Genomic DNA, 22,127 nt, shown 5'->3' with positions numbered 1-22,127 from the left:
CCTGAGAAGATTCACGTACCCTTATCCACCTACAAAAACATTTCCTAACCACACTCTGGGACCAAGTTCCATTTTTCTGCCATCAATGTTTTGGTGGTTAGGTCAAACTTGATTTCATATTGAGTATGTACACCACAACACAGTCTTCCACACCTAACAAAATCCTTCAATCTCTCCCCATTCCCTTTTTCCTGGTCTGAACACTTACATCCTACAGTGTTGTTTTCCTGCACCCGATCTGCCAACCGTCCTCACACAACCTTGGATGGCACACTTATCATTCCCTGTTTCACGTTGCCAGTGGTCTCGTGTAACATACTCGCTCTGCTGTGCCGTGTGATTGTCTGATACAAAAAAAGTCGGATTATTGCTCAAGTCCACCCACTGTTTGGGTCCACTGGTGGTAATCAACGAAGTCGACACTTTCTTTTGCGCATTGCGAAGCCAGCTTAATAAAGCTCCTTTCGAGTCCTCTTCACTATGTTCTCTGTCGAGATGCTAGACACACTGGTTAAGAATAGAGAGGAACATCGGGTCCTGTTCTTACGGTATTCAAGTCTTGTAAAGAAAGACAGGTCACTCCACAGATAGGACAAGCCAAAGCATCCGTCGGTACAAAGTCTTGGTAGTTGTATTGATGACTTGTGGTCATCGCTATTATCAACTGAGAGAGAGAGATAAAAAAAAAAGAAGGGAAAAAAAAAAAAAAATAAAGAGGGAAATCTTGGATTTATGCTGTGCTGAGTCATAAAGCTTCTTTTTCTTTTTTTTTAAAAAAAATGGAAGATAGAACGATTGTCATTTTGTATGGATCCGAGACTGGCTGTGCTCAAGATATAGCAGAGAACTTGAGTAGACAGGCAAGACGTCGTCAGTTTAGAACAAGAGTGTTTGCCATGGACGATTATGACAAGGTAAATGGGGATCTTGACAGTATGATCCATATTGAACGATTGTAGAGTTTACTTGTAGAAGAAAAAATAGTCATCTTTGTTTGTTCGACATCAGGACAAGGCAGTGAACCGACGAATATGAAGGTAAGAAAGAAGGCAGGATTCATTCTGTTTTTTTTTTAGACTGACGGTTGGATAGAAATTCTGGAGGTTTTTACTGCGAAAGAACTTGCCTCAAGACATTTTGAGTGATTTAGATTGTGCTGTCATCGGTTTAGGTGACTCTTCCTATAGAAAGTAAAGCAAAGGATGCTCATGTTGCTTGAGGAAACTGACGTTTATCCTAGTTTTAATTATCCCTCCAAAAAGTTGTATAAAAGACTATTGCAGCTGGGGGCAAACATGTTGATTGAAAGAGGTGACTGTGACGATCAACACTATTTAGGGTAAAATAAAAGAAAACAAGAGACGGTTTGAAATTGACAGGATCCACAGAGTCGATGGTGCCTTCATCCCTTGGGCTAAACAACTCTGGGAGATCATCATGAAAAAGTACCCAACCGATCTACCCATCTTATCCGACACGGTCTTACTGCCACCCACGTACCGTGCCGAGTGGCTATCCGACAGCCCCTCTGAATCAGACACACGAACCGAAGGATTTGACATGACCGTCGTACAGAACACGCGTATCACAGCCACCGATCATTTTCAAGAGGTTCGCCATCTTGCCTTTTCTTGTCCGGCCCACTATCAACCGGGCGATATTGCGGTGATGATGCCTCAAAATGTGCGAGAGGACGTCGATCTCTTTCTGGAACAGATGGGATGGTCAGAGTATGCGGATCAATACATTCGTTTTGTGCCTGAGGAGGCCCACGGTGTGCCACTGACGATGCGGTTTAGAGATTTGTTCATACGTCATCTGGATATATTCGGTGTGCCTCGAAGATCCTTTTTCGAAGTCCTTTCTTATTTTACAAAAGATGAAAACCTGACGGAAAGATTAAGAGAGTTTGCTTCTCCTGAAGGACAGGTATTATTTATTTAATAAAGACATGGGACTGATGGGATGATCATAGGAAGATATGTGGGCTTATTGTATGCGTCCGAAACGTACGATTGCTGAAGTCTTGTTTGACTTTAAGCCTGTGGAGATCCCATTTGATTATCTACTCGACCTATTCCCTCAACTCAAACCGAGATCGTTCTCGATCGCATCCAGCCTGAGTGTACATCCTCATCAGTTGGAATTGTGTGTGGCCATTGTGAAATACAAGACAAAGTTGAGAAAGGTCAGAAGGGGTGTCATGACCAAGTGGCTGGCTACTTTAAATCCTGGTGACACTGTCTCTGGTGTGAAGATCATGAAGGGAACGATGAATCTACCTCCTTCTTTAGACATACCCTTGATCGCGATAGGACCAGGTAAGGAAACAGAGGCAAGTGGTTAGATTGTTTTCTCATGCTCTGTCTGACAGGTACGGGCATTGCACCCATGAAGTCATTTATTGAAGAAAGAATTGCCTTGGGCGCTTTAGAAAACTACTTGTTCTTTGGTTGTCGATACCACGATAAAGACTTTCACTATCGAAAGCTTTGGGAATTCTATCAAGACAAGGGACTGCTGAAGGTGTTTACGGCCTGTTCAAGAGATCAAGAAGAAAAGGTGTATGTGCAAGATCGCATTTTGGAGCAATCGAGTCTTTTATGGGATCTGATTGATCAAAAGGGGGCCAAGGTGGTCTTGTCGGGTAATGCGGACAAGATGCCTGATCAAGTCGCTTATGCGTTCAAGCAAGTGTTTATGAAAGAAGGCAAATTGAGTGCGAAAGAAAGTGAAGATTATTTTGATTTGATGGTCAAGACAGGACAATATCAAGAAGAATGTTGGTCTTGATTCCACTCAAAAAAGATGAGACTGTAAAACTAAAAGCAAGTCATTAAAAAACAGTTTTTTTTTTTTTTTTTTTTTTTTTGCATGAATATTCAAATGTGCGTCATTTTTTGAATTTTAAATCTTTTTCTTTTATGTCTAAATCTATGCCAAGTGAAGCTGTTCAATATGCGATTGACTCTGTCATTCGATCCCCATCCGTTGATGTCTATTCCTATCTTCATCAAGCAATGTTAGTAATAGGAAGTGAAGAGGATGGAAAGGAAATCAAAAAATCCAAGGTTACAAAAGAAAAGGAAACGATTCCCAAGGTTCAACAAGAGATTGCTGAAGAAGTTGAAGATAAAGAAGAAAAGATGGTGAAGGCCAAAGAGGATGTGGTGGAAGAAATCAAGGAAACGGTCAGTCCAGTCCTTCCTGCTGCTGCTAATCAAGGGAAAAGGATCGATTTGAAGGAAGCTGTTGATTATGGAATACAATCAGTGGTTGATTCTAAATGTATCGATCTTTACGAATACTTTAAGCACTCATCTTTGATCGCTGCCGATCAAAAGACAGTGCATTCTGCAGTTGAAGACATCAAGGAGCATGCTCAACTCTTGACAGGTGCTATTTCTAAAAAGAACACAAAGGAAGCAAAGGAAGAGGCCATGAAGATTTCAGAATCAGTAAAGGTAGCGGCTACGACGGCTGCAAGTGCTGGTATGGCTTCTGTGATGCCTTCGAAAGAGATGGCTGAGAAGAGAGAGGAGGAAAGGTCGGGTCTGGAAAACTTTACGGAATCGGTTCGATCCACCATGTCACACACAGTGACACAGGCTCAACATGTAGCTGCTGATGTACAAAGACAGTTACCAGTGATTCAAGGACAAGTCAAAGAGTCTGTTCATCACTACATCGAAAAGGCTACACCTGCGACTCAGAAAGTGATGCAGTCAGTATCTGACATTCAAAACAAATTGAATTTAAAAAAGTCAGAGGAAGGAATGGATTCTACAGGCAAGGTTCATCCACAGTCTAAACCAAAAGATAAAAAGGAGGGTTGTATTCTAATGTGAATAAACATACGATCTCACGTGAATCATAAAGAACTTCTTTATCCAATCGTTTGATAAACAAAAATAGACACATTTTTATAAAGTCACAAAGCATTGTTCTCTTTTATTTGCACTCCATTACAGTGTAACATTAACGGATAATGCAACTGATTGGTCACAATACTGTGCCTTTCCAAATAAGTTTTATTTACAATAAAAGGATGTGGGATTGATTACAATGAATTCTAAATGTACAATAATTTTACTTTTTATATTTGAGGAACCAAGCGAACAATCGATGACTGGGTTCTGAATGAATATCTTTTGTCAGATTTGAATCGGATGGTTTCCTTGTCTTTACACGTCTTTGTCGTTTTAGTGTACAATTCTCATTTGATTTTAGAGAATGAAAGGATGATGATGTGGTTGATATCCTGTGATCATGAATGGGTTCTGATTTATTGTATTGTTCAAAGAATGGTGTAAAGTGTTCTTGAAATCTTGAAGTGGTAATCATGCTTTGGGATTGAAAAAGAAAAGAAAATAAAAAAAAAGAAAGTGACAGGTTTAAATAGAATCCATTGGGCTTTTACAAAAAAGGAAAAAATACTTTTTGCAGAATAAAGGACGATAGAAATCAGCCAATAAAAGTATAAAATGAACTCCACATGGAATAACCTTTTGTATCTCATGATTTTCTGTTCTTTATTTTATAACCCTTTTTATTATTTTATTCAACATGACGCGTGGTTAGCATCCATCTTTTTTAAAAAGACATCTTCAAATCTTGTGCTTTTCATTTGCTTTATTTTCTTTTTTAAAATGGAATAAAGTGAACAAAGTATTAATAATATCACTTTATTATTAGATTAATAATAGCACACATCCCTTGTTTCTCCAATTTACATTTTTGTCTTAATCTTCAAATGACGCAGACTTATTTTTATGAACAAATCGGAATACGAATACTAATTACCAAAAATGGATGAAATGATTCCATCGTCCATTTCACACACACACACCTCACCGTGCACATTTGTTTGATAAATGTTTATCCTGTTCCCGTTCCTTGATATTTAATTTTATTTATTGAATCAGAGAGTAGATCTAAATTAGATATTGAATTCAGTGTTTAATATCAAACTGTGTAGAAGGATGATTCAAAGTCGAGTTGTCATCTTTTTTGATTTGATGGATAAAGAAAGACCTTGTTCCCATTTGAATTTAAACTTGCTTTTTCCTCTCTTTGTATTCTAATGACACATAGTCTCATTTACTTTATATGAACCATTCAAACCAATTTGAAATTAAATTCTTGTTTAGTATTCTTCTTCTCACTTAACAGCCTCTCATCATCTGTTCATGAAAGCTCTATTAAAAATAAAAATATTTATTGTCAGCAAAGCATAGGATACATGGCTTCACATGGGCATATCTGTAAGATGTACAACAGCCAAAAAAGAAAAGAAAAAAAAAAAAGTCTGCGCCAGATCACATCCAAATCCTAAAATGGAAATTTACAAACAATGAGGGTTACAATCCTCCTGCAATTCATATAACAAAGTATCCCAATCTAAATGGCTAACATCCATTCCTGTCAAGCACACACGGGTTACATTTAAAGTCTGTTTACAAAGAGATTTATTTTGTAAACCATTGGAAAAGAGTCAACACTGAGTGAATAAAGATCTGTTGTCAACGTATTGATGGTTTCCAATAGAGTTTGACTCTAGTAAAAACAATGCATAGAAACACCATACAAATAAAGTTCAGATTAACTTATCATCTTACTTGTTTATAGCATCCTCTTTAATTCAATTGCTAGCATTCAGGTTGAGATCCATTGTAACAGGTCCATACTGAGCGGAAAGGTAAAAAGAAACACTTGGATGAGTGTATTTTGATGAATAAATTGAAAGTGATATCCATAAACTATTTTAATTAAATCACTCTAAGGTCTGTGGCTGTAAAATGCTATTAATCGACATTGATTACCAAACGTGTTCAATCTCCATTTTCAACATGTTTTTTTTTTTTTTTTTTTTTTTTTTTTTTATAGAGCGGTACAAATCACCATTTATATTTGTTAGTAATAACATTTTTCATTTTCAGGTCCATTATTGACGTCTTGATTTTAATCAATTTACTTTTTTTATTTTCGACTATTTTATGGAATTAAATACATTTGAATGACGCATTCATTAGGATGATTTACTTTTAAAAACGTCAGTGTCGTTCTCTTAAAATTCAGGTTGGAGGTGTCTCTTGGGTTTCTAAAGGCATAAAGTATTGCAAAGTTGAATTCCAATTCAAGTACACTTTCAGAGGTAAGCTAAAGTACTTTAGATGCAGCGATGATTCTATCTATTTCATTACTGAGCTCACTGCAACCATCTACTTGACTGGCTTGTTGAGATGTCAAACTCTCTCTCTACTTGTTATGTTTGGGATCAAGGCTTGAGATATTTTGATCTAGCACTTTTACGACATTGACCTCCATTGGCCTTGATAGCGACCCAAAATTTCACTGACAGGGTGCAACAGTGACATATACTTTCATGCGATGCAGTGAGAGCAAAAGTCAAGGCAAGAACAGCTTGTCACCATGTTATCGATTATTTCCATACCGTAACCGATCTCAGGCAAAGTGAAGGAGGCCACAGAAAATGATCCCTTTGCCACTTTCTTCTCTCTTTTTCGCTTCAATCATGTCGCAAGCATAGGCTTATTTTCTTCTTGACTCGTTTGATCTACATCGATAGTTATTCTCATAACATGTTGACTATACTCGGTATTGATAGTGTTAACTTGCCTGGACTACAAGATCTTTATAACCGTACTGCAGCCATTTGTAAAGTTGAGTTTCATAAATTACCAATGTGATCAATAGCTACGACAGTGCCAAAAAAAAAAAAAGAAAACATCCTGTCAAATACCCGAGACTAAGTTTTAGATCTTTACGAGAGGCACATCATAACAATGAATGGTCAGTGAAAACTTGGTGCCTTTTACCATTGGCAAGTAACAGCATTTCCAGCTCATTTTAGCGATCCGGATGCAATCTGTAGCATTTTCAAAAGAGCATCGGATGACCGACTTTCTACACCTGATATCTTACTAGATAGTCCTAGTCAGCTGATCACTTCCACCGAATTTAAAGACCGCCATATTGTAGCCGGTGTCTGGCGAACCGGCTTAGAAAGTAATTTTTTTTTTTTTTGTTTGCTAAATAATTATCCATGTCTAATTTCATGTTTGATCCCACTGGAACAGAGACGTCAATGCTGCTGGGAAATCAAGGGACAATTTTAATAAAGTATATTCCGATGGGTTATAACCTTGGTTCCAGACCTCGATAGCTGTCTTGCATCACGTTCAAGAAAGATCAAGGAACCAAAGACAGCCCCATTAGCCCGTCATTTTGGTCTTATGCACTGTAAATAATTTAAATTTGATTTGTTACTTTTAATAATCCGATCTTTCTTTTATTCAGTGGCATAGTTTAGAGGTGACATAAGCCAATGCGTATTAATGCTTGTTCCTTGGCAACACGAGCCACCTATTACTATTTTTAATTCTTCTCACGGAGCTCATAGTCTTTGTAAAGGCAGCAATAGACGAATGAGAAGGAAACTTAAATATATTTCATATACCTCCATCTTGCTTCATCTTACTATGCTGGCCTTGATCCTTTTAAACAGATTACCAAGAAATGCTTCATAACGACCTTGCTCTTTTTTATATATTTACGTCATAATGCTTGCTTTTTATAGTATAGTACAATGTATGCTAATTATATTATAATATTACTAATTTTAGTTTATTTATCTCTTGTTGCCTCTTTTTTTTTTTTAAGAAAAAAGAATTCCTTTTCAGGTTCAGAGTTTTATAAAGTATCTGGACGTGATTGAATTGTATTTCAATTTTGGATTATGGATGATAAATGCAATATGCATCTTGTAGTCTTTGATGATAGAATGAAAACAAGGGCGCTATATGTTTCAGTACTCGTTCAAAGAGTATAGAGAGAAATACATAGACATCTGTTGGCAAGTCGAGGCCATTGTCTCCCACGAAACAGATACAAATCTTAAGCCATGAAATCAGGTACCTTGATCAGAATGAACATGCGATAGAAAATGAATTGCACTTTATAAGTCTAAAGAAATTAACAAACAGCAAATGATTTAAAAAGGTGTGTCATGCCCTTTGACATGTAGACTGTAAGATCACACTTTGAAAGCATGACATCAACTCGTTCAAAAAGTGGCATTCGTCCAGATGGAGGATAAGGTTTTCTTTGAGGGCCTTTGCATTATAATTTCCGCACCAATCAAATTATTTTATAACAACCTATGTCTATATTTGGGTGGGTTCTTTCCAGTCATGTACACACTGAACGTTGGTGGAGCTTGATGAATTCTATCCATTTTCTTTGCCCTCCCTTATTTTTATTAGAGTAGACACCTTAAAATCAACATGCCTAAAGCAACTTTGTGAGCCTTCTCTTTTTTTTTGATAAAGCAAGGATAACAAACTAATCTCAATAATAGATATCCTTTAGGTATTGCATTGTAAAAAAAAAAAAAAAAAAAAAAGGTCCATGTGGGAAGATGTCTAAATATATAACCTTCCAAAAATATATCTTGCCTTTAATTATAGAAAATTATACACTTTCAACAAAAGAAGCACAGCCTGAGGAAGATACATCCGTAGCAGCACGTCTTCGACGTTTAGAAGCAGATTATAATCAGCATGGCATGAGACGATCTGTAGAAGCGGTATTGGTTGTTCACCAGCATAACCACCCACATGTATTAATGTTTCAAATTGCAAATTCCTTTTTCAAACTGTAAGATTTAATATTGATTTCACTGCATGTTCCTCTTTTGCTAATCTTGATCACAAAAGACCCGGTCATTACTTGGAGCCTGAAGTCGATGAGGCAGAGGGAATGAAGGAGATTTTAAATAAAAAGCTTGGGCCTGAGGATCCTTTAGAATGGGACAGTCAGAACGACTGGACAATTGGGGAATGTTTATCAACTTGGTGGCGACCCAATTATGAAAATTATATGGTAAATACTTTTTGTTGATCGAATACAATAATAACGACTTTTATATCACAGTATCCATACGTTCCAGCGCATGTCACCAGTCCAAAAGAAAAAAAGTCTCTCTATATCGTTCATCTACCGCCAAACAGTAAGTCTGTCTAGATGGTTCCTGATTGAATCTTTAATCTTTTTTTTTTAAACAGAAGTGCTTTCTGTACCAAAAAACATGAAACTATTGGCTGTGCCATTGTTTGAGCTTTATGACAACTCAGCGCGTTATGGAGCACAACTATCAACCATAGCACATTTACTAAGTAGATACGAATTCATTTATGAGAAATAATAAAGAGCTGCTGCTGCCTTATTTGAAAGAGTGGTAAATCATGTTTTTAAAAGCAGTTGATTAGACGATAACAACCCATTACAAAAGAGTATCCATGTTTAATATCCCATCTCAATGTGTATCACTTTTGATATCCTTCGAACGTCACATTTCATGCTCAATCCGTCATGATGTTTTATACGAGAGTTTTCTATTCTACAGTTGATCAGCGATCTTTGTAAATGCCATGTTGGGCTCGTCTTTATATTATTCTGGTATCCTATACATAGTATGAGCCTCTGAAGTTTGAAAAAAAAAAAAAAAAAAAAAAAAAAGACAAACTGCAGATGCAAATACAAGTAGAGAGGAAGCGGTTCTTTTAAAAAGAAATAAAGTTTGCTTACCAAAAGAGCTACACTATCTGTACAGAGACTAAATTTTTGCTCTTTACTGTTTCTTTTCAAAAACCATATATGAATGAACCAAACATATAGTTTGCCCAGTTTTAATAAAAGAAAGAAAAAAGATCTTTGGGAAAAGCGTAGTCTTTAAAATTTATGTAGAATGAAATGTAAAATTACAAATGATTTATTACACGAAAAATATGTATAGCTATTATTATATTGATTGATATTATGCTTATCGTCTACCTTTTCTCTTAATATACACCATAAATAAGAACGCAAAAATATTAAATATAAAGAAAGCGAATAAAATGCCAAAGTTTCTCCATTTGTGAGCAGCATTCCATTCCATGTTCGTTTCATAGTATTCAGCTCCAGACTTGTAAGCACAGTATCCACATTGTTCGGGTTGTGTAGCTTCAGGATTGGCGAGATAACCAGGTGATCCATTTGCAAAGAAGTTTGCGGTATATTCACCACAGGTTTGACCTGGTGGAGGTGTGAATCGAAGAAGGTCCTCATCGGTACACCTGACCACAAGATCCTCCATTTCGTTCACAATCAATCCTTCGACATAATAGTGGAATGGATCCAGCCAATACATCCAGGAACTCCAAAATCTGGGTAAAGCCTTGGGGAATTGCATCATACCACTGAACAAAATAAGAATAGTGACAATCAGAGGATTCAACACGGCAGCCATGGTGGGAATTTCAGTGATGGAGGCAATGACAAAACCAAGTGTGACAGCCCAAGAGATCATGACAGAAAAAAGAATGTAAAAGTAACCACCTGCTTCAGGCGTATTCCTCATGCCAATAGTCCAGTAGAATCCAAACATGAAAACAGCAGAGAAGAAAAGAACATAGGGGATCTCAACCAAGACGGCAGAAAGACCCCATGTTACCCAACTGTAATATCTAGAGGCGTATTCCTTTCTAAAGAACACTCGTTCGGTCATGAATTTTGGTTGAGCGAGAATGATCATAGTAAAGGCCATGATGAAAGTACTGAAGAAAGCAAGCACTTTGTTTTGCAGATCAGAAGAAGAAGAGCTAAGCTTCCAGAAAGTGAAACCAGTAAGCAAAGCAGTGAAGATGATGTTGAGAAAACGGCCCACGTTATAGTCAGGAGAACGCCAATAGGCCAATGACATTCGACCAAACACCAAGCGGAACTGAGTAAAGTAAGAAGCAGAGTATGTTTGAGCAGAACGAGTAGGATTCTTGATAGCTGTAGCACCAATTTCATTCAGTTCATCATCTAATGCTTTTGCTTGATATGATTCTCTCCAAACTTCAGCCCAATCTCTCTTGACCTTTCCTGCAGTACCTGCACCAACCACTTCAAGAATGTATTCAGCAGGGTTAGCATCAGGGGAGCATTGGGGACCGCCGTTCGATTCAAAGTAATCAATCATCGTACGAGCATCTTTACCAATCTCACCATAGTAGGCAGTGCGACCACCACGTACGAGCAGCAAGAGGTGATCAAAGTGCTCAAACAGGATAGAAGAGGGCTGATGGATAGTACAGAGCACAGGCCAACCAGCATCTGCCAATTTTCTGATAAACCGAATGATATTGTAAGAACTTTGAGCATCAAGACCAGAGGTAGGTTCATCCAAGAAGAGCAACTGGGGCTTTCCGACCAGTTCCATAGCAATCGTCAAACGCTTACGTTCTTCAACGGATATACCGAATCCACTTTCGACAGCTCCGATTTGAGCATCTGCAATATCATCCATTTCTAAGAGCTGAATGATCTGTTCGACATATTCCTTCTTTTCTTTCAGGGGCACATCAGCCGACTGACGCAATTGAGCAGAGAAATAGAGGGATTCACGTACGGTCACCATGGGTTGATGGATATCCATTTGTTCACAGTAGCCTGTGATTCTTTCGAAATCATTCATCAAGGCTTCACCATTCAAAAAGATATCTCCTTTGACAACACCGATTGTCTTTCGACGAGCAAGCACGTCCAATAAGGTTGTTTTACCAGCACCACTAGAGCCCATCAAGGCAGTCAAATGGCCAGGCTTCACGATACCACTGATATTGTTCAGTAGTTGAAGTTCGCCACCTTTGATAGGTACAGTGTAGTTAACATTGTGCCATGAGAATGTGGTACCGGTAGAGATGCTATCCATGTTTTCAGTAATCTCGTTTTGCCTTTTGCGTCGCTCGTTTTCTTCTTCAGCTGTACGTGTCTTGGGTGCCTTTCCGGGAATATAAAGCTTAGTCAAGGTGGATGACTTGTTCAATTTGACGTATTCCATTGATAAGGCAGTCAAGACTGTGAATAAGATGAAAAAGGCAACAATAACAACAAAGTCGGGAGCCCAGAGATAGCTTGGATTATAGGAAAGTGCTTGATGAAGATAGTCATCGCCAACAACAAAAGGTTGACCGGGTACACCACCTTTCATAGTACAAACCTTATAGCTCCAATCGTCATAGCCAGGACCTGAAGGAATCGCATTTCCTGCACCTTCACAGGAATAGATTTGACCAGACATTTCATTAGACAAAAGTGCTTGGTATGCATAGGATATAGGGTTAATGTAGCGAATCCAGAACAACCAAGGGTGCATTTTTGTAAAGGGAATCATATAACCGGTATAGATGACACAGGCGATCAACAAGACACTTGTAACCTGAGTGGCCAAGAAGAAACTAGACGTGATGGATCCAAAGAGACGGAAGAAACCTGTCATGGACATACTCAGGAAGAATAAGGTAACAAAAGATGTAAAGAATCTTCCGGCGGATAAGTTGAGGCCCATCATAAAGTAGCAAATGATTTCATACAAGAAAACTAAGCGTTGTGAAAAAGATGAGATAAACATAAAACTAGAATCATGAATCAAACTTACCTTGAACAAGGGTGTATGGGATATCCATAACCACTTGAGCAACATAAAATGCAGAAGGTCGATACAGGGCATATTGTTTATGCTTTTCAAGAATTGGACGACCCATCAAAAAACTGACAAGTTCAGATTGAGACATGAAGGTATTATAGACTGCCAAAAAGAATAGAGCGCCACCACGAGAGAAGGCACCAGAACCGGAAAGAGGAATTAATAAGAAGCAAGAGGATGTGATTAAGCTTTGGGCGAGAACGGTACCATATCTAGAAATGATGGCGTCCTTGTCTTTAATTAGCAGATGATGCTGACGAATTGTGAGTGCCTTCACTTGTTGATAGAAGGAGGCAATGTAAGGATTGCCTTTGGGAGCACGCTTTTGATGTTCTTCGGTTATAGCATCTTCGAATTCTTTTACTTTGTTTACTTGATTCACTTCTTCTTCATATTGTTCAAAGTCTCTCAACATTTGTTGGTAAATGTCAGATTCATAATATTTCTTTTGAAATTCAGAACCATGAGCGGGTGCGCTGTTTTCAAATCCAGGTTTATATTCGCGTTCAAGAGGGTTACAGAGACCAGTCAAGAAATCCGGAATGGACTTTCTTGGTGCACAGTAAAAGCCAAGGCCTTCAAAGTATCCCTTTGCTTGACTGATTGGACCAAAGTATAAGACATAGCCTTCATCTAAAAGAAGTAATTTGTCAAAAACGTTGAATATGCTGTTTGATGCTTGATAGAGTGTTGCGATAGTTGTTGTCTTGAAAATGTCTGTTGTGATTCTTAATGATTTTACATAGTCTAAGGCAGAGGCTGCATCCAATCCACGAGTAGAGCAATCCCAGCAATTGATTGTGCTTCTGGTTGTCATTTGTTCAGCGATAGACAGACGCTTGCGTTCACCGCCTGATAAACCACGAATAAAGGCGTTACCGACCATGGTGTTCATTTGTTTCTTGAGACCCAGCATGCTGCCGAGCAAATACAGAATACGATCCACAAAGTCAGTCTTGGATTCGCCTGGGACTCTTTTACCAGGTGTCTTGGTTCTGAGAGCAAATTGAAGTGTTTGCTTCGTAGTCAAGGTTGGATAATGTTGATCTTCTTCTTCATTATAGCATACTTGTCCACGATATCTCTTGGCGAATGTTTCTGGATCAATGCCACCATAATTGACTTCACCGCCAATGTGTGTGTAGGATTCTCTCAGGTTAGCAATGACTTTCAAAAAGGATGAACAGCCAGCACCGGGGCGACCGAGAACGAGCAGCATTTCACCTTCTCTGCAGCAACCTGTCAAGTTTTGAAGGATAATTCTTTTACTGCTTGTATTGGATTTGAACAATCTCCAGAAAGCTAAGGAATCAGCAATATAACTAAATAATGTTGGAATAGTATAGGCATCAGCACCAAGACCCTATTGGAAAAACAGTGTCAATCAATCTCCTTTGCGTTTTTATTTGTAATCAAGTCATACCTCAACGCGGAGATCTTTCCAAGAAACACCGAGATTTTTGTGCTTATGGCCGTTTTTTTCTTCTTCTGAATGCATTCCGTGTAAAAATTCACTTAGATCGAAATCATCTTCGTCAGCCTTTCCTTCTTCAGCTTTTGATGCTGATGTTCGGTGGCTTTTACGACTGAGTTCTTTGCGAAGCTCTTCATACTCATATTTAGCCTCTGTTATTGATAATACAGGTCAGAACAACTGGACATATACAGTCACACCAAATAAATTTCCGGACAAAATATTGAAACAAAAAATTTAAAAAATATGGCATGTAAGTTCAAGACTAATTAATAAGTGTATACTTAAGCTTGGGATTTCAAGTTTTGAGAAAAGAAAGATTCACATGTTTATTTTAAGAATATATTCATAAAATAATTCTCAATATTCTGTTGCGCCGCCTTTAGCTTTGATAACTGCTTCACACCGTCTCTTCATACTTCGAACTAATCGGTCCGCAAACTCATCGTCCATTCTTTCCCACTCTTCTCGTAGAGCCACCTTCAATTGCTCCAAGTTTTTGACCGATGATCTTTTTCTTTCAATTCGCCTTTCAAGAGCATTCCAAACATGCTCAATGGGGTTCAAATCAGGGCTTTGAGCAGGCCAGTACTCAAAACCCCTGATTTGGTGGGTCTCCTTCCACCATCGAGCATAACCACCAGTATGACAGGAAGCACCATCCTCTTGGAAGATAAAATCCCTCTCCTGATGTGCCGTGACATTTGTAAACCAAGGATGGAACCTATTGGCCAAAATATTGATATATTTTTCTTGGTCTACGGAACTGGTATCAATAATTTCTAAAGGTCCAAAACCTCCTCCCCAAAAACATCCCCAAACCATAGCACCACCTCCACCCCACTTGACTGTGGGTATTATATTTCTTTCGTCATAACGCTCTCCTTCCTTCCTGAGCACTCTTTTTCCGCGTTTACTGCCTTCTACACAAAAGCGCGACTCATCAGACCAAACAACGCTTCTCCATTGGTCTTCCGTCCAATTGAGATGTTCCTTCGCCCAGCGAAGCCTACTTTTGCGGTGTCTTGCAGTCAATCTAGGCTTGTGGGCTGCTCTGTACGATTTGAAGTCAAGTCGATCGACATACGATCGAAGAGTTTCTATAGAGACAAAAACATCTAGCTTTGCTAATTCCACATTTATTTCTTTATAAGAGGTAAAAGGATCCTCTCTAATAATCCTGTTCAAGTGCCTTTCAGTTCTTTCATTTATTTTCAATGGACGACCTGTTTGCTTGTGAGGTAAAGGGCTGCCATAGTCATCAATCTTGGTTTTTATGTCTTGCACAGTAGACCTGTTCAATCCAACAAGGTCTGCAATCTCTCTAATCGTATGATGTGTTCTAAGAAGATAAAAAACCCCCCATGCTTTACTTTCTTTTGTTTCATCTTCAGATATAATTAAAGGTCGGGTGCAGTCTTTAGAGATTTGAGCAGACATTTTTTTTTAATGTATTGATGGATGAGAAAAAGACAAGTTTATTTTGTTATGAGGTTAAAATTATTTCAATAAATTTCTTTGTCCGAAAATTTATTTGGTGTGATTGTACAAGTTTTATTTTAAATTTTCAAATTACCTTCTATATCAATCTGATTTCCATCTGTTTCTCCATAAGTATCAAGATTACCATACTGCTTCTCGGTATACGTGTCTGCAGAACTGATTGACGGATCAGCAGGCTTTGAGTCCATAAGCTGTGTGTTTCCTACTTTTTCTTCAATTGTATTATTCATTGAAATTGAAGTGTAAAGAAAAAGAGCACAGGTATCTAAGGATAGGAAGAGAAGAAGACTTTGATCTAGTTTATATACTCTTTTCTTTAAAACACCGCCGTTGGTATTAGTAAGATAAAGGTCGACGTTTGTTTTGCTGCGGAAGTATGTGTAACATTGTGTAGAAATCAAAAAAAACAAACTTTTCTTTAATCTGATAGAAAGGGATCCGTTAACCCTTTCTAAAAATTGTAGATACAAAAACCAAACCATTCCTCATGTTTAACTGTTTACAAATTTTCTTGGAAAACTAACTCAATTCCTTTGTACTGAAAATGATCCCATCTAAATTTTAGTGTCTTTATCTTCGAATCGGTATAAACAAACAAATATTCGACATGCTACATATAAGCGTCATCTCTTATAAGAAAAAATATAGAATAAGAAAGTTTGCTGCAGGTAGGATATGTTCAGAATTATTCTTAGAGAATCATTATTTCTTCAGGAGATCATTAATATTAAATCAAGAATAACTGATTCGCATTTCCAAATATAGAGAATGAAGACGTAATTCTATTGAAAGCTAAAACCACATCGTCCAAATTAGGAAGGAGAAAGCGTAATGAACCTACCTTATTTCTGTTCGGAGTGAAGCAGATATATCCGCAGCAAACAACGCAAATCAGGAAGAGCCAGAGTAAAAATTTTCTAAAAAAAGAAAACACATAGCATACTGTAAGAATGGTACTACTGATTAATAATAAGCTTTTGTGCTCTTATCGACGTCCGTGATTACTAAGAAAAGATGACGAATAGAAATCGTAGAGCTCGCAATAGACATATGAAAAACCATGGGTTTACAATCAAATCGCTTTTTTTTTTACTTACAAAATCATCTAGATCTAATTATTCACGCTTGAGATTACAGATTTCAGAAAGAATATGTCCTCAAAGAATCCATCCAAACGTTCATGTCTTCAAGAAAAAAAAAAGAAAGAAAAAAAAAAAAAAAAAAAAAAAAAAGACAGATTGGTTACGCATAAATCTCTTGGTAGCACAGACGATTTAATTTGTAAGCATTCAAAAATGTGGGTTTAATGTTACACCAGCCATGATCCGTCTGATTCATTATAAAGTGTTTCCGTGCAACGTTGGTCTTGACCTCAGTCAAAGATACATCAGAAAGTTACAAAGTATCAGTGAATGTACCTTTTCCTTACTAAGGATTTCTGTTCATACTGGCTGAGTTGTAGACATGGAAATTAAGGTTATATGGCCAATTCCTCTTGTATCGAATGTAAATATTGTTTTTTAGTGTCTCTGTATTTATAATTACTGCGAAAAACACAAAATGTGTCAAAACATACAATAAAGTTCAAAATGAATAAAGAGCAACGTTTATTTAATGTTCTGGGCTCAAAATGACAGATATCTAAAATTCATGGCCAGTCAATAAGGAGATATCGGCATCAATATATCCGGATAAGCTTATACAAATATCTCTTTTTAGCATATTCTAAATAAAGCATCTGGTAGTTTTTATTTTTATTTTATACTCAACTTGATTGTGGCTAGTGAGACATTATAAATGCTTTTTTGTGTTTTCTTGTGATTAAAGGTGATGTTTATGTGCCATAGAAATGAGTTAGTATAATGTGCTTTACATGATTGTACAAGCTGGACCTAGGTTCATTATCTGGACCCTCCTTTGTATCATACAGTATACCAATTCACTGTCTATCTGGATGATGCTAAGCTAAGATTAATCTGCTATACCAACATCATGGAACAATGCTATTTATCAATGTAACAAAGCAATGGTGTTGCACATCCTATTCTCCTCAGCTTTACTTGGTATCTTCTTCGAGTAGGACGTATGATCTATCTCTAATAACAATTGTGATGTTCTTCTCAATCCGATCATTATACGGCATAGGCTTATACCAAATACAAGCTTCAATACTAATTCCCACTAGTCATTCTTCATAGAGGTTTGCTTATTTAAAATAGGGTTTTTATTCATCTTGTAGAGATTATTTTACTCGGCAACTACTTTCTTTTAATGCCAATGGTAATTACGCAGTTAGTGAAACATTAGAGCTTGATGATCAAGACAAATGCATTTCTCAGAAAATGAGTAAATAATATTCATGATGACTGAAACGATATAGCTATGGATAGTGAATGTACTATATATAATAGAGTGAGGTGCTTCAGATAAAGATAAACCAGGTCTTCTATAAGCTTGCTTAAATCTCGTAAGAATGGAGAAATTGCTCTTTATCTGCATATCAAGAAAATTGAATGCTTATCAGCAAGCAAGCAAAAAAAACCCCTCATCGGATTTTTAGAAATTTTTCTTTCGATGAGCAAACCACTTTGAAAAAAACAAGTATAGAGCAAAAGAGTATTATTAATAAATACCTATAATGTTTAAAATACGGTACTAATGCCATCATATGGGGGCATAAGGCGTATTTCATATCTTTTTGAGCTATACTTTATGATTAGTTACACTTTAAAGTTTGCCGTACTTGGATTCTAAGCAATCCTTTTTTTTTGTATCAGCCACGATTTTTTGTAAAATTGCGTATAATGGATGTGTCATTTATGCTAATGCAGGGACTACAACTTGCTCTCTTCCCTTTACAGCAATAAAAGTCTTTTATTTTAGCCACCCATTTCATTAAATAGAACGTACAAACATACTTTCAACAGTTTAAAAAATGAAATCAGTGATGCTTGTACTATCAGGCTATTAGGTCTTCTCGATATAAATTTGAAGAAAAAGACTAGTTTACGCGTTATTTCATTCCTTGAACAACATGTTCTCGTTTAACTAGATTGTTAATTGCTGAGAGGCAAATGAATTTAGAAAATATCTCACAAATACCTACTTAATATAGCCACATAGTATTTGAAATTATCTTCAGTTTTAATAGCTTCTGATCTTAATAGACAGTGAAACACATGTTAAAAAAGAACATTGATGCAAAATTGAGCTATTTTGAGTAGCTGAATGGAGTAAAGTTTCTGCCCTTCATGTCAATATATTGGTTTCTAACAGACTTCACTTTTGTCTACAATCTGTTGTTCTATCATAATATTTATTCTTACTAATACCTTATTTACAAAACTAAGCCGCAGCATCTCTCACTTGTATATAAGGTAAGCTTAACTTGCATCCTGATAACTATTAATGTATTCCACAGGTATTTTAAAGCTATTGCCAAGCTTTTTTGTCAGCCTATCTGCCTTTACTAAAGCTCCCTTCAGCTAATATTACTATAAAGACTAAGCTTGACTATTTTTTTTTTTTTTTTTTTTTTTAAAAAAAAAAAAGTGAGAAAATAAAAACTTTGATAAGAAACAAGAATTCGAAATCTTGTAAGCTGTGTCTTCCCAACTAGAGTGTATATATCCAAAATGTTCTCCTACTTGAGTTCTATATGTAGTGGTTGTTTAATTACATTAATCTAAAAAAGTTAATTAATGAAAAAATGAAGATTGTTTTTTTTAACCCTGTGCCCCTTGCTGTAACTATATATGTAAGGTTAATGTTGCAAAAAGAAGACGATCATGCAGCCTTTGCAATTTCTTAACATCTATTCTAACATTAAATTATTGTTTTTCTGGTTTTTAGACACCCCCTTCTTATATCAAGATACTTTTCAAATGCAATACTCTGTAGCTTGCTCTATTCTTTTTTTAATTATATGGAACACACAGCTGTTTGTTTCAAGGGATAAAAAGTAAACTGCTAATTAAGCAAACTTTATAAAGATGTTTTTTTTTGTATTGTTGCATTAGTGCCAATTTTATAATCATCTTCATGATTTAGTTATTTTATCAAATTTCACAACGTGGACTGTTATAGTAAAATACAATCTTGTCGTTATATTTAACTTTTAGCTGTAGTGGACGGCCTTCTTTTGCGGAAAATACGATGTTCTGAAACGCATTACAATGTAAAATCTTGGTGGTTCATTTATATTTACTTGATTTGTTTAATTTTATGAATTCAAAGTTCCTTTTCTTTTTCTTTTTCTATTATTATTATTACTATTATTATTATAAATGCAAATACACGTTTGCTACATTTATTGGACGCTTTTTTTTGCCTTGGCTTGAATTGGTTAAAAAATTTTGTAGTAGTTCAGTTATTTTCTTCTCAATACCAATGATGCAATTCTTGCAGAAGTTAGAGTATGGCAAGAAACTTTATATTGAGACTAGCTTTAGAGGCTTAAAATTCTTTGGAATACAAGATGATTCTGTCAAGGATGAGCTAATTTGATCTTGTATTTATTTCCTAGTTGCATTGGCTTCTTTATATGCTTTGTACAGCTTGTGCTTACAAAACAGCGTTCAACCATTTGTTGATTTAGAACAACTATGCATAATGACAATCATTTTTTCTTTGCTTTCGTGCGCTTTACTATAAGAAGAATCAAGCTATCCGTGCTTTGTGAATAGAAAGGTAGTAATATAAAAGAGCAGTAGGTTTTTCTCTTTTGCAAAAAAAAAAAAAAAAAAAAAAAAAAAAAAAAAAAAAAAAAAAATCCGATATGCGATCTCTTCTTATCTTAGCAACTTTGGCCTTAGTCTGCTTCGTTGACAAATATTCTGCTGCTGCTGTCAGAAGGGATAATAGTTCCAGTATAGATAATGCCGGCTCACCCACTGATGCCCAAGCAGATACTATCACGCATTTCGATCCTACTGATGCTCTTGATATTACACCCGCTGATTATTTTAATTACACTGCTAATGAAGCTTCTGCCACTGATGCTGCTGCTCCTGCCACTGACGCTGCTTCTTCCTAGTAATTAACAGCTTGTAAGTGTAATTATTAAAATTCAAACGCTGTAAACAAATCACGATAACAATAAGCTTGAAATAAAAGATTTATATCTTTGAATATAACATACATTTTTATAAATATTAAAGAATTTTTCTTTTATTCAAAGCTAGAAATCGAATAATGTATAACGGTTCTTGTCATACTTTGCTGCATTAAAGTGATACTTGGTATTTATTTAAATATAGGGTGGTTTTGGTTTTGAAAAGTGAGTTTAGTTTATTGGCTATGTATGAGGTATCAACCAGAGCTGGCTAATATAAGCTGCATTGTTAGCGAATCATTCAACAAGTTTTCAGCTCTATAACTTCGCATATAGAATATTTGGGAATAGAGTATTCTTTCATTTTATAGATAAAAGAATCTAGTTGGGAGATTTCTAATCTATAGGTAATAATGTGTCATTCACCATGTTATTATGTTTACTACTTCTTTTATTCTTATAGTACAACGTCATAAATGAATTTTGATGGTTCAATTATATAGTAACGCGTTTGAAATATGTCTTCGCATTAGCATAATGTTCTAACGATGCTGCTTTAATCTCGTGAGTTTGCAAGTGTGTACCTCGAAAGAATAAAAAGACTATAAAATTCAACGAGACTTAAAGAAGTTACATTTTCATTTAATATCATTGTTTCTAATACTTATACCTTTTTCATGAAGATTCAATTAAATAATTTTCAAGATACTCCAAGTAATTATAGCTGCATATCTAGTATAAATAAATTTTACTATGAAGATCTGTTCCTGGTTATGCAAGAGGACTGTTTATAATTATTTTTTAAATGAATCTACTTTCATTTATGTGGCATTGCATCAGGAGCTACATTAAAACAACTTGTATTGAGTTAAAGAAGAGGAATTAGTTATAACCGAATAGTAGAGAAAAGACTGCGATAATCTTTGTAAAGTAGTCGTTACTTTGATTTCTTATAAATTGAACATGAATCAAGTTTAAAGTATGTCGGGATACGGCAGCAAGTGAATCATACCCATTTCTCTCTTAAGTACGGAATTTGCCCTCTGCTGTGCAGATACACAGCATGCAAATGTTGCTGTATAAAAGAATAGTATTGACTCTAAAATGATAAAAAAAACCTGTTTGCTCCATAGACTTGTACTGGAAAAGATGAATTTTTTATTGAGATCTCTTAGGCAAGAAATGTGTTGAATTGCAAATTATTCATTTTGATATTTGTAGTAGCGGTACTCATTAAGTATATGTTAAGATTGTACTATATTTCTCAAAAAAAAGTATCTAGCTCTTATTTTATTTTCTGGGAGATGACTTGCAAGCTATCCTTGTATATCTAGTAATTTTATCACTGGTACTATTATCAAAATGAGAAAAACCATAACATAAACGAAGTTTGATAACCACGATAGTCTTGATCCATCTTTCTACACTTATAAGGGTTGCTTAGGTTACTCTCAAGACAAAGGAACATTTGTGAAAGTGGTACTATTCTAATCAATACTTATCAATAGCCAGCAGATGGGAAGATATATGGAGATTATATTGGCAAGCAGTTTGAAGACCAA

At 36.2% G+C, this 22,127-nt stretch overlaps 6 protein-coding genes across 6 annotated transcripts in view; 4 read left to right on the top strand and 2 right to left on the bottom strand.

Moving 5' to 3' along the window:
- Positions 1-652, bottom strand: part of RO3G_07792 (uncharacterized protein) — a gene marked incomplete at both ends in the record, with an annotated part of 1,981 nt that extends 1,329 nt beyond the window's left edge. The window contains 2 exons of the mRNA XM_067662382.1: positions 209-498; positions 548-652. Of these exons, the coding sequence (XP_067518483.1) occupies positions 209-498; positions 548-652 (395 nt within the window). The remainder of the gene's footprint in view (positions 1-208; positions 499-547) is intronic.
- Positions 653-779: 127 nt separating this feature from the next.
- RO3G_07791 (uncharacterized protein) lies at positions 780-2,793 on the top strand (the record flags this gene model as incomplete). Its single annotated transcript, XM_067662381.1, has 6 exons — positions 780-914; positions 1,093-1,190; positions 1,241-1,339; positions 1,380-1,929; positions 1,976-2,321; positions 2,375-2,793. 6 exons carry the CDS (start codon positions 780-782, stop codon positions 2,791-2,793), a joined length of 1,647 nt encoding a protein of 548 aa, XP_067518482.1.
- Positions 2,794-3,146: 353 nt separating this feature from the next.
- Positions 3,147-3,848, top strand: RO3G_07790 (uncharacterized protein; the record flags this gene model as incomplete). Its single annotated transcript, XM_067662380.1, has 1 exon — positions 3,147-3,848. The coding sequence occupies one exon, from the start codon at positions 3,147-3,149 to the stop codon at positions 3,846-3,848; it is 702 nt and encodes a 233-aa protein (XP_067518481.1).
- Positions 3,849-8,306: 4,458 nt separating this feature from the next.
- Positions 8,307-9,226, top strand: RO3G_07789 (uncharacterized protein; the record flags this gene model as incomplete). Its single annotated transcript, XM_067662379.1, has 6 exons — positions 8,307-8,323; positions 8,381-8,391; positions 8,490-8,679; positions 8,739-8,904; positions 8,956-9,031; positions 9,087-9,226. The coding sequence occupies 6 exons, from the start codon at positions 8,307-8,309 to the stop codon at positions 9,224-9,226; spliced, it is 600 nt and encodes a 199-aa protein (XP_067518480.1).
- Positions 9,227-9,844: 618 nt separating this feature from the next.
- On the bottom strand, positions 9,845-15,449 carry RO3G_07788 (uncharacterized protein; the record flags this gene model as incomplete). The annotated part of the gene is made up of 5 exons (XM_067662378.1): positions 9,845-12,429; positions 12,488-13,898; positions 13,959-14,161; positions 14,429-15,331; positions 15,383-15,449. 5 exons carry the CDS (start codon positions 15,447-15,449, stop codon positions 9,845-9,847), a joined length of 5,169 nt encoding a protein of 1,722 aa, XP_067518479.1.
- A 4,840-nt stretch (positions 15,450-20,289) lies between these two features.
- RO3G_07787 (uncharacterized protein) lies at positions 20,290-20,547 on the top strand (the record flags this gene model as incomplete). The annotated part of the gene is made up of 1 exon (XM_067662377.1): positions 20,290-20,547. One exon carries the CDS (start codon positions 20,290-20,292, stop codon positions 20,545-20,547), a length of 258 nt encoding a protein of 85 aa, XP_067518478.1.
- Positions 20,548-22,127: the final 1,580 nt, after the last annotated feature.

This window comes from Rhizopus delemar, genomic scaffold (assembly GCF_000149305.1).
Source record: "Rhizopus delemar RA 99-880 supercont3.5 genomic scaffold, whole genome shotgun sequence".
Classification (NCBI taxonomy): Eukaryota; Fungi; Mucoromycota; class Mucoromycetes; order Mucorales; family Rhizopodaceae; genus Rhizopus; species Rhizopus delemar.
Note: the sequence above shows the minus strand (reverse complement) of the source record. Positions and strands in the feature narration are given on the sequence as shown.